A 13,846-nucleotide genomic window follows, 5' to 3' on the forward strand; every position below is an offset into this window, starting at 1 on the left:
GTCCTATTTACTTGTGTTTTGAATCAGAGTCGCAGATTAAATAGCGTGAACACTCATTACTAGGCCAGAGACGATGAGAAAGGCAAAAGAAATTCTCATCTTCATCTCACCCTTCCTGAATGTGCTAGTTGACTTACCCTTATTTCCTATGCAGCTCATGCTCCACTTCCCATGTGCTGGGGCAGATAGATTTTCTTATCACGCTCAGAATTCTTTATTTTATTTATTTTTAAAATTTTATTTTATTTTTCCCATCACCATTTATCCCCTCTATCCCTCTTACATACCCAGAATTTAGATTCACAAAACCAAAAGCCCATCACTCAGAAAACAGACACAACTCCCACTGATACCTTAATCACTTGAAAAATAGCCTCCACATTCCTACAGACATTTCAAGATTCTGTGATCATTTAGTGACTGAATCTTTTAAGGATCTGTTGCTTCATTTACCTTATGGAGTAAAACGCCTCTGGTCTCACGCATAGCAGAAACTGGTCCCTTTGTTGATAATAGATACTCAGGGATTTTCTTTTAGGTTGAATTACCAGATAAAATGCAGGATACCCAGTTAAATTTGAATTTCAGATGAACAGTAAATTTTTAGTATAAGTGTGTCCCAAATATTGTATGAGACATACTAAAAATTCTTTGTTGTTTATCTGAAATTTAAATTTAACAGGGCATCATGTATATTTATTTCTTAAACCTGGCAACTTCATTTTAGGATTACTGAAGTAAAAGCATTTTAAGCCTCAAATTCCAATGAATTTTAAAGTACTTATTTGGGCCCTGGGTGGGTGGCTCGTTGTCCCGTACACCAAAAAGTTAGGGGTTCAATTCCTGGTCAGGGCATATATCTGGGGTGTGGGTTCAGTCAGGCAACCAATCGATGCTTCTCTTCTCTTCTCTTCTCTTCTCTTCTCTTCTCTTCTCTTCTCTTCTCTTCTCTTCTCTTCTCTTCTCTTCTCTTCTCGTCTCTCTCTCCCCCCCACTCCCGCTCCCCCTTCCTCTCTAGAAATCAATAAAAACATATCCTTGGGTGAGGATTAAAAAAAAATTAAAGTACTTATTTGAGTATAGCATTTATATAGGCTACAGAGCTAGAAATTGTTGTGGTATGTGTCTGACTGCTGGGGGAGCCAGAATTGCATGGACTGACAACTTAAAAAAAGACAAAAATACCACCCCCATGATGAATGATTTATAAATGCTAATCTTGGGAAACTAGACCCAAGTTGATTCTGGAAGAATTATTGGTTAAACCCACCTTTTCCTCCAAAGCCTACTAGTAAAAGTTCGTTACAGCAAAAATGTGCATTTCTGGACTGGATTGGACCATTTCTAGACCGAATTAGAATTAAGGTCATTCAATAAAAGAACTTACCATTAAAGAATGGAAATATAGACTTTAGAGACAAAGTATCTGAGATAGAAACTTAGATGCTTACATATTTAACATGGGAAAATCTAGGACTTAGAGAAAACAAACCGATCATGTGTAGACAATGTGTACAAAGAGGAAAGAAGGGGACACTCAGAAACCTGAGCAGATTTCTTAGCAGATTTTCATGGAAGGAGGCAGAAACCAGTGTACCGTGGAAGCATCTGTGTGTAACTTTACCAAGACATTGAAAATTGCTGCCAGTACCTGGCCTAATAAGATTTTCAGCTCAGTCTGAGTCCTTTCATCCTCCCTCAAAAAAGAGATCTTGCTATATGTTAAGTGTTAGAAATATTCTCCCAGAATGTTTTTGTGGGTTACTTATTGATTTGGTGATTTTAAAATTTATAGTGAGCATAAGCATAATAGCGTTAGTAGCTAAATAAACCATTGAATTGTAGTGGTTTATTAGGCAGAACAAGGTCTCTTAGAATGCCTATATGTAAGTAAGTACCTACTGTTAGTGGGAAAACTGGAATTTTGTGTTTAGAAAGAGTGGATTTGGGAGAAATCACCTTATTTCACACAGAAAGCTTTATGGGGGAACCTCAAATAACAAGAAGTCTCCATTGGAGGTGGGTGACAGAAATTGTAAGAACACAGGGCATGGGGACAGTGGGCAGTTTGTTGGGAATAAACAGTAAGCAATGTAAAACAGGTTTAGGATCTTTTGCAGGCACTTTCTGGCCAGATGTCCTCTTCCTGGCAGGCCATAAAAGCCAGCAGATAGTTTCACAAATTTTGCTCACTGCAGTTCATTTAGGAAAACTTTATACTCTTTTCGCATCAGAAGGTAGGTTTTTGTGGGGTTTTTTGCCTCCCTTTCAAGGGGAGGTTATCAAGGCCCTATTTGTTGCAGACTTGATTTTATTTAACTGCATATGCAGGTAGTGAATGCCTGGGGCATCATGCCCTACCCTTTGCCTTAGCAAAACATAATAGTGCAGGAACCAAAGGCTGGGGAGCCCTGGATCTGCTTTATGTTGTGAATAGCTTTATGTTGTTGCTCCAAAGTGGGGGCCTCTTGGCCAATGTCCAGATCTTACCTTGTGGCATGATGCTTTAGTTGAGTGATTGATAGTGACTAGTGGTCTGAAAACTATAGGTTTCCCACCCACCCTCTGTTTCTCTATGATTAGGAGAAAATAATAGAAGATACTCTTTTTTTTTTCTTCTGAGAACTGAGTGCTATTCTTTTGGCCTTTTGTTATAAAGCATCCTAGTGGAAGGTTGACATTGGCAGGACCATCCTGTGGAGAGAAGTGGGCAGCACTGATGGTCATGGGATGGCTCTCCCTTAAACTCTGTCCCTGAGCTGATATCACACAGCTTGCAGTGGGCAGGGCCTAACACTGTTCACTGCAGCATTATGGTTTTGTATGTTTGTGTCAAGCAGGAAACTACTTTTCTATGGATCTAGGATAGATATTAACGATTGCTTTTTAAAAATTCCTCTGTCATTTCTCTATGGAAATACCACAGGACTGCTTAAGGGAAGTTTGCTTTAAGAAGTTCTGAACCCTAGTTGGTTTAACTCAGTGGATAGAGTGTCAGCCTGCGGACCGAAGGGTCCCAGGTTCGATTCCGGTCAAGGGCATGTACCTCAGTTGCATGCTCAATTCCTGGCCCTGGTTGGGGTGCATGTGGGAGGCAACCATTCTATGTGTCTCATATTGATGTTTCTCTCTGTGTATCTTTCCCCCTCCTTTCCACTCTCTCTAAAAAAATCAATGGAAAAATATCCTCAGGTGAGGATTAACAAAAAATAAAATAAAAGTGAATTAAAAAAAAGTTTTGAAATAATTATTATCTGGCTTTATTTGTAAAATATAGTCAGGTAAATATAGAGAGAGACGAAACATTTAAATAGTCTATGGCCAGCAGCTGTATTTAAAAATATTTTATTTTTTTGAATAGGTAATACATATGGTACAAAATTCCAAGAGACACAAAAGGGGATACAATGAAAACGTATTCCAATCCTGTACCCATCCACCCTGTGTTCCTCCCCACAAGTTACCATTGTTTCTAAGAATTTAGCCCACAGGTATATAATCCCATAGAAATAATATGAAATAAGATTTGCACAAGAATAATCATTATAGCATTATTTCTAATAGCAAAAGTTAGAAAACAATGGAAATGTCCACCAGTGGGGGATTGATTAAATAAATTATGATTTATCCATTCAATGGAATAGTATACACTTATAAAACAGGATGAGAGAGCTCATATGTGCAAGTATGTATTAAGTGGGAAGGCACATGAGCTGATTGTCAGCTGAGTCCAGTGGCGTCGGCAGAGCCACGGCCTGGAAATATACCTTGCCAGAGGCAGGTATATTGTCAGCCTGACCTTTAGCTCAGGCGCCAGGGAGTGGGTTTCATTATCTAAGTTCAGCGAGGCGCCAGGAACAGACACAATTATCTGGGCTCAGCCAGGAGTGACAATTACAAAGAAGTCACAAGAATGAAGAATTGTAGCTTGATCTTTAACCATGATTTCACATAATTTCCTTTATCTTAAACTCTAGTAAAACTTCCTGGTATCATGCTGTATATAATAAATGCGCTGCACTAGCTCTGGGTCACTGTCTCTCCATCCAAGGGCAGCGTTCCACCTGGTCCCAGCTTTACTTAAAGTCTTTGTGTCTGTCTCCTTTTTTCCTTTTCTCAATCCCCAGCTGCCCCTACTCAGGACTCTAGCCGTGCTGGTCACGGCCCAAGAGAGAAAACATACAATTAAGTGAAAAAAGCAAGTGTAGGACAGCATGCATAGCATGCTGTTTGTGTTTTTTTAGTACATAGAAATGTGTGTATAGGCATGAAATATCTCTGGAAGGGCAAGCAGTGTGGTGAGTTAGGAGGAGGGGCAATGGGAACAGCATTTATGGAAGCACAGTGCCACCAGGGTATACTGAGGAATGGTGAGACATTCTCTGAAATATGGGGTGTAAGATGGAGTTAGCAAATACCCAATTCTCCCCTTTCTTTAGACAAATAGCAGCATGTGTTACACTTTGCTATACAACTCTCCTTTTTCCCTTCATCTATTTTGGATGTCGTATCAAGGCATTTAGAGCCACCTTTTCTTTTTAGGGCTCCAAAGCAATTAATAGTAATCGTTTCTAATCTTTTGATATTACAAATAATGCTATACCATAACCTCTTACATATGTCATTTCACATTTGGTGAGAAAATAGCTGAAGATTAAATTCCTAGAAGTGGAATTACTGATTCAAAGAGTAAATGATTTTATAATATTGAAAGACATTTCCATATCCTTTTCAGAAGTTGTATCACTTTATGCTTCTGTCAGCTATGTATGTGAGTGCCTCTTTCCCCAGATGCTTGCCAACTGACAAGAGTGTCTCAGGGTGGTTTAACTTACATTTCTTTTATTCTGAGTGAAGGTCAGAATATTTCCATTTCTAAGTTGGGAATAAAAATAGTAAATGGGATTGTTGGATAATTAAATGAAATTTGGGTATAGCACTCAACATTGCCTAGCACAGAGTAAGCATTCAATAAGTTATTATGTGATGGCTGACAATCAGAGCAGCAGGTAGGACAGGACAGATTAAATTAAGAAAATAGTATTCATTTCCATGTCTCCAGGCACAGGGAGCCTTGCTCATTTACATTGCTGTTCATTAGAGGAATACAAAGAGCTTTCTCCTCTCAGAAGAGTAAAGGACCTTTTCCCACTGGAACCCACTCACAGGCTACTGGCAGAGCTGGCGAGAGGTAGGCACAGCCTCCTCGCTAATACTTAGCTGACATGGTAAAGAAATGTGGTTTCATGTGAAACAAAAACAGAAGGGCCCGGATGTACATGTCTTTATTCTAACTAAATTCCCAGCTAGCCAAGGTTGGAGTGGGTCTTTCCTTGTAAACTCAGAGGAATGCCAGTCAGCCATTTTATGAAGGTTGAGAGGGCAGAGGCTTCTGAGAAGAGAGGAGAAACAACATAGGAAATCTGGCTTCCCCCCAAACAGGACTACGCTGCATTCCACAAGCTAGAAAATAGACCTCTTTACTTGCAGCACATCAAACTGGTGTCCACAAAAGGAGAGCCCAGGAGAAATGTGCTTCCTGTAAGGAGCAGTGTGCATTCAATACAGATCTCCCGAGACGGGCACCCTGTCTTGTGGCAGCCCTTGTGCAAAGGAGCTACCGCTGGGTACATTTTGAATATTTACTCAAAGCAACTGACTATTTTCTTTAGATTTGTGTGAAGCCATGGCTCCCCACCCCTTTTCTTTTTCTCAATTCCCTGTATTTTTAATATTTCCCTCTTGCTTTCTCAGTCTTCTTGCTCCCCTTCATTTGTGTCTCTTACACTCAGCAAGCTAGTAGCAGTCTTGCTTTTCTGAGATGAGGGGATCTTCTGCCCCTCCCAGGGGCCGCCGAAGTAGCTGTAAGATGATGTGGCAAAATCTGGTCCAGACCAGACTGGCTAAGTGGCAGTGATGGTTCTTGGTAGGAGGCGTTCGAGTCACTCCCCAAACTTTCTCCAGTCCTTTTGTGCTCCATAGATTCTGAAGGACCATCCTAAGACAGATGTAGCCTCTGACCCAGTTTTGCAGTCATCAGGATGATATGTGCATCATGGCTGGAAAAGGTAGTGTAAGGCCAAAGGACCTTGCACGTTTGCACAGCTTGAGGGGGAGAATGAGGGCCATCCTTTGGTAAGCATCTCATAGTAAGGCCAGGACAGATGGCGGACTGGGCCTCGTGGCCAGTGGCTGAAGCATGAAAGCATTTGGTGGTGTTTGAGCCAAGCAAGGGCATGGTGGCATGGAGGCAGTGACAAGCTCACAGCCCGAGCCTAAACTGGGAGAGATGAAAAGCAGGCAAGGCTGGCTGGGAGTGGGGCCGCAGGGCCTCCTGCCCGATGGCTTCATGGTATCTTCCCAGCGAGGAAAGCGTCCCTCAAGGCCCCTGCCTGAGGCCCATTTCCAGGTAGCTGCCGACACTGACCCCTCACTGCTACTCCTTGGCAGTGCAGTGGGGGGGCCCTGCCTCGGCCACATAACCTGGGGCGCAGTGGCAGCGGTAGGAGCCCTCCGTGTTCTCGCAGTGACCATGGGCACAGAGTGCAGCAGGCCCGTTCAAGTCATCACACTCATTCACATCTAAGGAGAAGGAAGGCAGGAGAGAGATGACAGGAGCCCGAGGGCCTCTGGCCTGTTGCTTCTGGCCCCCTGATCACCAACCCCGGCCCCCACCCTGCAGGGCAATCTTAGGTACGGCAGCCCGAGGCTGAAGTCACTGCCCCAAGCTAAACAACTCCAGGACACAAAGCAGGTGGTAGTGAGCCCATAGTGTGCCCAGGAGAGTGACCATCCTCTTGTCCCTGCCTTTTTCTGTCTGGGCACCTTGATGGAAAGCTGTCTAAACACTGCATGCCGCCTTCCTTTGGAGCTTTCTCACCACCCGACCTGGTGACCTGGCGCTGGGCAGCCTCACTAGGGGGCCACCGTGGATTTATGGACCCCAGTTTAGTTGTGCATCCCTAAGGTGAGCAAGGGGCCAGGCTGACTTTCCCACGTGGAGGCGTCAGGGCCAGTCTGCTTCCTGGGCATTGCCACTCTGATGCCACACTTACCCACACAGGCCATGTGGGCCATGTCCAGCTGGAAGCCCTCGAAGCAGTCACAGGTGTAGCCCTCCCGCACACGCACACAGCGGCCGTTCTCACAGCCGTTCAGGATGCCACACTCCTCTGCCTGAAGCCCTTCGAAGCCAGCCTGGTGTTCTGGTAGGAAGTCAGAGCAGGGAGCTGAGGCCTGGACCCCACCCCTGACCCTCACCCTCCACTACAGAGAGTGGCCCCTGTTGAGTTCCTGGGGTGAGGGTGGGGAGGGTCATAAAACTTTCACAGAAAGATGCTAAGACAAAAGGCAATGCTCTTTAAAAATAAGAGTCATTTTAGGTGGGGTAGACCTTTAAATGAGGCCTCCAAGAAGGTTGGGATTCACTGCTTTCACAACGCCAGGGATCCTGAGCCGTGGGTATCTATATAGTTTTGGTTTTGTTATGGTTGGTGGGAGGGTGTTTTGTTAAAACACTTTTTTTTTTCCTCCTGCTGGAAGGGTATTGGCAGCAAAAGTAGATTACTCTTACTCAACACAAAGCAAAACTACCAGGTCTGCCTAACCCACTTCTCTCTCTAAGCAACTCCCCACCCCTGAAAAAGACGCCATCCCTAATCTCACTGCAGTTTGAATCAGTCTGGGAAGGTGGCTGTGCCTGGGGCAGGTACACTGACAGATGCCAGGCCTGACTTCCTCATTAGAATCCATCCGAGTCCTGAGTGCTGGGGTCATTGCCACCTACAAACCAAATCACCACAGTGGGCCTTTAAAGTGATTGTAGCCCGGCCAGCATGGTTCAGTGGTTGAGCATCAACCTATGAATCAGGAGGTCACAGTTCAATTCCTGGTCAGGGCACAGGCCCAGGTTGTGGGCTCGGTCCCCAGTAGGGAGCGTACAGGAGGCAGCCAATCGATGTCTCTCATCAAAGTTTCTATCTATCCCTCTCCCTTCCTCTCTCTCTCTAAAATCAACAAAAAACATAATAAAATAAAATAAAATAAAAATAAGTAAATGAAGTGATTGTAAATCCCGAGTTAACATTTCGGGTCACAAGTTTGAACTTGTAGAGCAGGCTGTTCTGTATACCTAAGGGTGAGGGAGAAAATTGGACAGTACGGTGTGTACCTGCTCTCTCTACCCGCTTTCTCCCACTCTCAACTTCCTCCCGCTGGGAAGCTTGTGAGGTTGGGACGGTGGTGTCCTGTACCTCTGTGTCTCCTGTGCTGGTTTACCGGAGGGAGTTGTTAGGGTCCAACTTGGGCATGCAGAGTTGTCCCCTGAGTGACCCGTGAGGCGTCTTGGAGCACCTTCCCCTTCCCTGTCCTCACCCTGCTGGCAGTGATCAGCAGGTGGAGGAGATGGAAGCGAAGCAACTCTGGTGCCCACCTCGTCCCCGTTTTTGCAGTAACACAGACCTGGGTGGCTGGCCACGTAGCGGGGCTGGAGTTCTGAGGGCTGCAGGGGAGACTCAGGGCCTGGTCCATGGTCTCCTGGGTGGCTGGCTGTGTTGGGGAAGGGCGGCTCAGGGATGGCGTCCTCAGGGCCCAGGTAGTTGTAGAAGGGGGCCCCCTCTGGGCCATAGAGGCTGTAGTGTAGGTCCTCAGACCCGGGGCCATACTCATAGCCTGGTCGGAAGTGGACCCCAGCCTCCCGCTCTGCTTCAATCCGGGCCACGTTGCACAGCTGAGCATAGACCTCTGTCAGGGAGGAGGGAGAGAGGAAGCTGGGCCCGGCTCCTGGTAGCAACAGCCTGGTGTGCTATCCCCTGGCTCACTCCCCCGGGGAGAGGAGCATGCTGGGACCGGTGCCCTCTGAGAGCTCCTGGCCTTGCCCCACCGCCTGCCCCACTTTATCCCCAAACAACAGGGACTGAAGACAGGGCCACTACTCCTTTCTAAACCCCCCTCCCAAGGCGAGGGCATTCTCCACCCTGCGGCCCAGCCGGCTCTGCAGGGTCTCCCCTCCCTCCCTGCAGGCACAGGCCGCCCTCTCACCAGAGCTCGTGGGGGGGCACAGAGCACACTGCTGGCTCCAGGCCTCGCCATCCTGGCAGCAGCATTCCGTGTAGGTGGTGCGGCGCCCGTGCAGGGGTTGGCTGCACACGTAATTGGTGACTTTTTCCCAGCAGATGTCCATGTGGATGTCATGGTCAGGCAGGTCCTCTGGTGGCACAGACAGAGGCCCTTGAGCCCCCAGTCCAGGTCCACTCCCCCGGCGGCCCCGCCATCCCAGGCCCACTGACCCATGCCGCTGGTGCTGTTCACGCAGCGCTGCTGGCTGAGGTCCAGGGTGAGCGGGGGGCTGCAGAAGCAGTGGAAAGAGCCCTCCGTGTTCACGCATTCGCCGTTCTCACAGGCCATGTCCTGGCACTCGTCGTGATCTGTGGGGGCAGGGAGACGGAGGAACGTGTGGGGCAGCGCCAGGGCGGCTTGCCCACAGACCACTTTCAGGGAAAGGGATTTGCTTGTAACTGATAAGGGAGAGGTAGCACCCTGCTTCCCCCTCTCCTGCCCCCAGCCCAGCCTGGGAGACCCCTCTCCAGGGATAGTTTTCCAGCAGGTCCTCACATACAATCCCCGACGTCCCCACAGCTCCCCTCACCTCAGACCTGCCTGCTGCAGCCAGCGGGTGTCTGTCCCTGGAAGGGGAACTCCCAGCAAGTCAGGGGCTGGCTGGCAGGGCTGGGTGAGCAATCAGCTGTGGGCCGGGGGTGGGGGTTGGGGGAGTGTATCCTCACCCTCACACTTCCTGTGGGTGGCATCGTAGTGGTAGCCAGGATTGCACAGGCAGATGTAGCCGGGAACCGTGTTGAGGCACCGGCCGTTCTGGCAGAGACCAGGCCCGAACATCACACACTCATCAGCATCTGTGGAGGGCAGGGCTGAGGTGAGGGGAGTGGGGGGTGGGGTGGGGGGCGAGAAGCAGCGCCTGGGATTCAGGGCTCCAAAGCCAGGCTCTGGGTTTGAATCCTGGCCCTGCCACTTGCTAGCTGGGTAACTCCAGGAACTTGCTTCAGTTCTTGCCTCAGTTTCCTACCTAAAAATGTAGATACGACTAACCTCTTACAGTTGTTATGAGGATTAAAAGATTAACACATGTGAGGTGCTTAAAATAGTGCTTGGTTTTCTATCGATTCTTCCCCCAGCTCTGGGATTAGGGTGCTCACACCTAAACTACCCATTTGAGTATGGGTTCCCCGAAGTTGCTGGCTTTGTAAGTGGGGCAGGGAGATAAGTAGCTGCCGCTGGCCTCTGCCCAGGGCATGCCCCGCTCTTTCCCTGTGCCCGTGACTGGGTTAGTCAACGCATCCTAGCTTGTTCCTGGAGGGTTCAGCCTCGGGGGAGCAGAAAAACCAAGGTGGGGTTGTATGAACATTCCCAGAGGAGCTCCGGTCAGAACTTCCAGCCCAAACTCTGCAGGTCACCAGCCCTAGGACAGGAGGGATGAAAGTGACCTGGGAGTCTGGGCCTGCGTGCAGCCAGGAGCTTCCCGGGACCTGCTGGAGGGCCCGCTGGGCCCGCTCAGGTGAGTGAGGTTGGGGAGCAGGATGTGCAGGGAGGTTACCTGTGTACGTGGTCTGTCCGAACATCCAAGCTCCTTCCACGGGGATGTAGCCTTTACCACTGGGGCAGATCTCGCTGAATTCGACTGTAGGGAGGCATCGGAGCTCAGAGAGAGGAGGGCTCTGTCCCCTTCTCTCGGTGTCACCCTGACTCTGAGAGGCCTTAGGACCACTGGGGCTTTACCTGACTCCTCGGCTGGGCAGGGGTCACAGGCGTCTCCCCAGCTGGCTCCCTGGGTGCAGCAGCACTCGGCCTGCGTGGTGTTCCGGCCCAGGAGGCGGGAGCAGGGCAGCCGGTCTTGGTGCCCAGAGTAGCATTCCATGCGGACGGGGCCCGAGAGGTGGTCCCCGGGCGGGGCCTCGGGGATGCTCTGACCTGTGCGTGATAGAGGCCCCTTGTTATTGTCTGTTCATGGCCCTCTGGGACGCCCCAGCCTTTACAAATCTAACATTTAAATACCACGTCACAGGGCACAAAACGCTTTTACCTATGTTTCCTCACTTGGTGCTCTCCACAGCGACACGTGGTGAGCATTATTACCATCAGCACCCTCTTACAGACAGGCAATCGAGAGAGAAAAGCTAGGTGACATACCACCCCCACCCCCCCCAGCTACACTACCCCTGCACACACTGCCCCAGTCCAGGCCCAGGCTCCCTCTCAGGAGCTGGAGAATGGTTGTGCGGAATGGCTGGGTGGGGCCTGGGGCATGCTCACCTGTGGCCCCCCGTGGGCGGCAGTGCCCCTCCTGAGCATCGTACTCCTCCAGGTCACTGGCGCACAGGCACAGGAAGGAGCCCTCCACGTTCTCACAGAGTGCCGCCCCGCACACGGCCAGCATGAGCTCACACTCGTTCACGTCTGCCAGGCATGAGGACAGGCTCGTGGGTGGAGAAGAGGCAGCCCACGCCCTCTGCCCCTGCCTCCAGCCTGGGGGGCGGGGGGCAGACACTTATCCCCTCAAGCAAAAGAGGCTGGGTCTTGGGGGAAGAGCAGGAGTGGGTATGAGTTAGCCAGAGGAGGAACAGATGGACAGAGGGCATGGGAAGAGGGAGAGAAGGGTGGCAGACTAGGGTCACTAAAGGGACAGAGAAGAAGGGTTCCTCCCTCTGCACATTCTCTGAACGACATGCCTCTTGAGACCCCCAGGTCTCTGGAGAAGGGTGGCGCCTTCATGAATGTGCCTGCTCCCCCTGGCGGACTGTGGCCATGCTTCCCCTACCCGCCTGGCCCAGCTGACATCTCCCTTCCTTGCCCACTCTATGAGGACCCATTATGGAACCGTGTGACCATGGCCATTTCAGGAGGAGGGCCCTGGGCCTCTATCCAGGACAGCCAAGATCTGTGGAAATGGGACAAAGAGCCCGAGAGCCTCCCCTTCCCTGGCCCAGGGCCTAGCTAGCCCCCAGGCTTCTCACCCACGCAGTCCCAGCCGGAGGACGAGGTCTCGAAGCCCTGGTCACAGAGGCAGCGGAAGGAGCCCTCCGTGTTGTCGCAGAAGCCGTGGCTCCCACACACCGTGTCGTTGGCACACTCGTCTATGTCTGCGGGACAGGGGAGACGGGAGTGGAGGGTGTGCCCTCACGCACCCTCTTTACTTGTTGGGAATACTTACTGATTCGGTCTATTAACACCAAGATCTGTGAAAAGTAACTTCTAAACACAGGACAAGAAAACTCTAACCTTCCTCTTCAATTTTTGTGCAAGCCCAGCTATATGGAAAATATACGAACTTTCAAACAGCTGCAAAAATAATGTCCTCAGGGGGAAATGAGAACTAGTGCTTCAGCCCTCCCGCCTCTGACCCCCCTCCCCTCCCTACTCACCTATGCAGTCGCCAGAGGGGGCCGTGTGGAAGCCAGGCTGGCAGCCCCGGACACAGTGGTAGGAGCCAGGGTTATTCTCGCACCGCCAGGCCCCACACACCGGGTCTCCGCGGTCCTCGCACTCGTCAATATCTGTCCCCAGAGCCACGAGAGGAGACAGGAGGGGCCAGGTCACGGCTCTGGCCCCACCTTCCCAGCATCCCCAGGCCATGCCCCACCACCTCTGGGGTCCTTGATCTGTTCCAAATTACTGTGATCGGGTCAACCCCCAAACGTCAAGTTCAGGGTCATTTCCCCTGACCCAGCAGGGACGAACATCTAAAAAAGAGCTCTACACTACAGTATTTAGAAAAGCACCGAGTTCTTAGCCTCCTTTCCCCCACCCGTCTGCCTAGAGTGGAGCACTTGATACTTCTCTGTATATAAAACCTTCACCAAAGTGTATTACAGCGAGTTATCTTCGTATCTGTCTCCCTTGCTCAATTTCAAGATTGCCTGTAGCTGTCTATTTGTCCTAGCAAAAGACATCGAACCTAGCAGGTGTTTAATAAATGTCTATGGAATCAGTTTGGCTTTAAAAGCTAGATTGTGCGCTCTGCTCGCACAAGGATGATGACTGTCTGCACTTTGTCACCCTCGCACAGTCCCTGAGTCAGCAGAGGCTCAGTAAATGCATTAGCCATTGGGTGATGCATGTGTGGAAAGCGCCTGCTTCCGGGAAGCTGCAGTTCCTGGTCCCAGGGAGCTGAGGACCAGGCAGGCGGGGGAGGTGCGCAGACGTGGGGCAGAGCCTGTCCGTTCCCTCCAGAAACCCTTACCCACACACTCCCCACTCTCTGGGGCGGGCTGGAAGCCAGTCTCGCACAGACAGTCGAAGGAGCCCTCGGTGTTGACACAGTGCCCTCCCAGACACCGGTCTGTGACTGCACACTCGTCCACATCTAAAACAGGGATATCTGTCAGCCGACCCCGCCATGGGTCCCTAGCGCCCTGGGCCCTACGTAGCCCATTGGAGGGCCAGGGAGTGGCTCAGGGTAGGGAAGGGCTGAAGGTTTGAGGAAGAGTTCAGAGCTGGAAGCCAGAGGCCAGGCTGGGGGGAGGAGCCCTGGAACTGGGGTTCTGTCAAGGGGAGAAGGGTGACACTCGAAGAGTTCAGAGGGTACATCATGGTCAGCCTCCCATCTTCCCTTCCCTGGGTGGGACCAGGAGCATTTTAGTCTAGCCTGTAGCACCCCCTGCTGCTGACAAGTGGACACGGACAAGTTGGCTTCTCACCCTGGCAGCGGGTGCCTCCCTCTGCGCTGACAAAGCCTGGGGCACAGAGACAGAAGAAGGACCCATGGCTGTTGAGGCACTCGCCGTGGGGTGCGCAGTACTCCTCTCCCACGCACTCGTCCACATCTGCAGGGAGA

General features: G+C 50.3%; 1 protein-coding gene across 1 annotated transcript in view; it reads right to left on the reverse strand.

Moving 5' to 3' along the window:
- Window positions 1-3,331: 3,331 nt before the first annotated feature.
- LTBP2 (latent transforming growth factor beta binding protein 2) overlaps window positions 3,332-13,846 on the reverse strand; it is a 93,925-nt gene continuing 83,410 nt past the window's right edge. The window contains exons 24-36 of the mRNA XM_079768680.1: window positions 13,710-13,835; window positions 13,253-13,375; window positions 12,435-12,566; window positions 12,027-12,152; window positions 11,326-11,469; window positions 10,792-10,983; window positions 10,610-10,693; window positions 9,783-9,911; window positions 9,288-9,425; window positions 9,040-9,207; window positions 8,461-8,742; window positions 7,056-7,205; window positions 3,332-6,582 (exon numbers count right to left, since the gene is read on the reverse strand). Coding sequence (XP_079624806.1) covers window positions 6,437-6,582; window positions 7,056-7,205; window positions 8,461-8,742; window positions 9,040-9,207; window positions 9,288-9,425; window positions 9,783-9,911; window positions 10,610-10,693; window positions 10,792-10,983; window positions 11,326-11,469; window positions 12,027-12,152; window positions 12,435-12,566; window positions 13,253-13,375; window positions 13,710-13,835 — 1,940 coding nt within the window. The 3' untranslated portion in view covers window positions 3,332-6,436. The remainder of the gene's footprint in view (window positions 6,583-7,055; window positions 7,206-8,460; window positions 8,743-9,039; window positions 9,208-9,287; window positions 9,426-9,782; window positions 9,912-10,609; window positions 10,694-10,791; window positions 10,984-11,325; window positions 11,470-12,026; window positions 12,153-12,434; window positions 12,567-13,252; window positions 13,376-13,709; window positions 13,836-13,846) is intronic.

This window comes from Cnephaeus nilssonii, assembly GCF_951640355.1.
Source record: "Cnephaeus nilssonii genome assembly, chromosome: 4".
NCBI lineage: Eukaryota > Metazoa > Chordata > Mammalia > Chiroptera > Vespertilionidae > Cnephaeus > Cnephaeus nilssonii.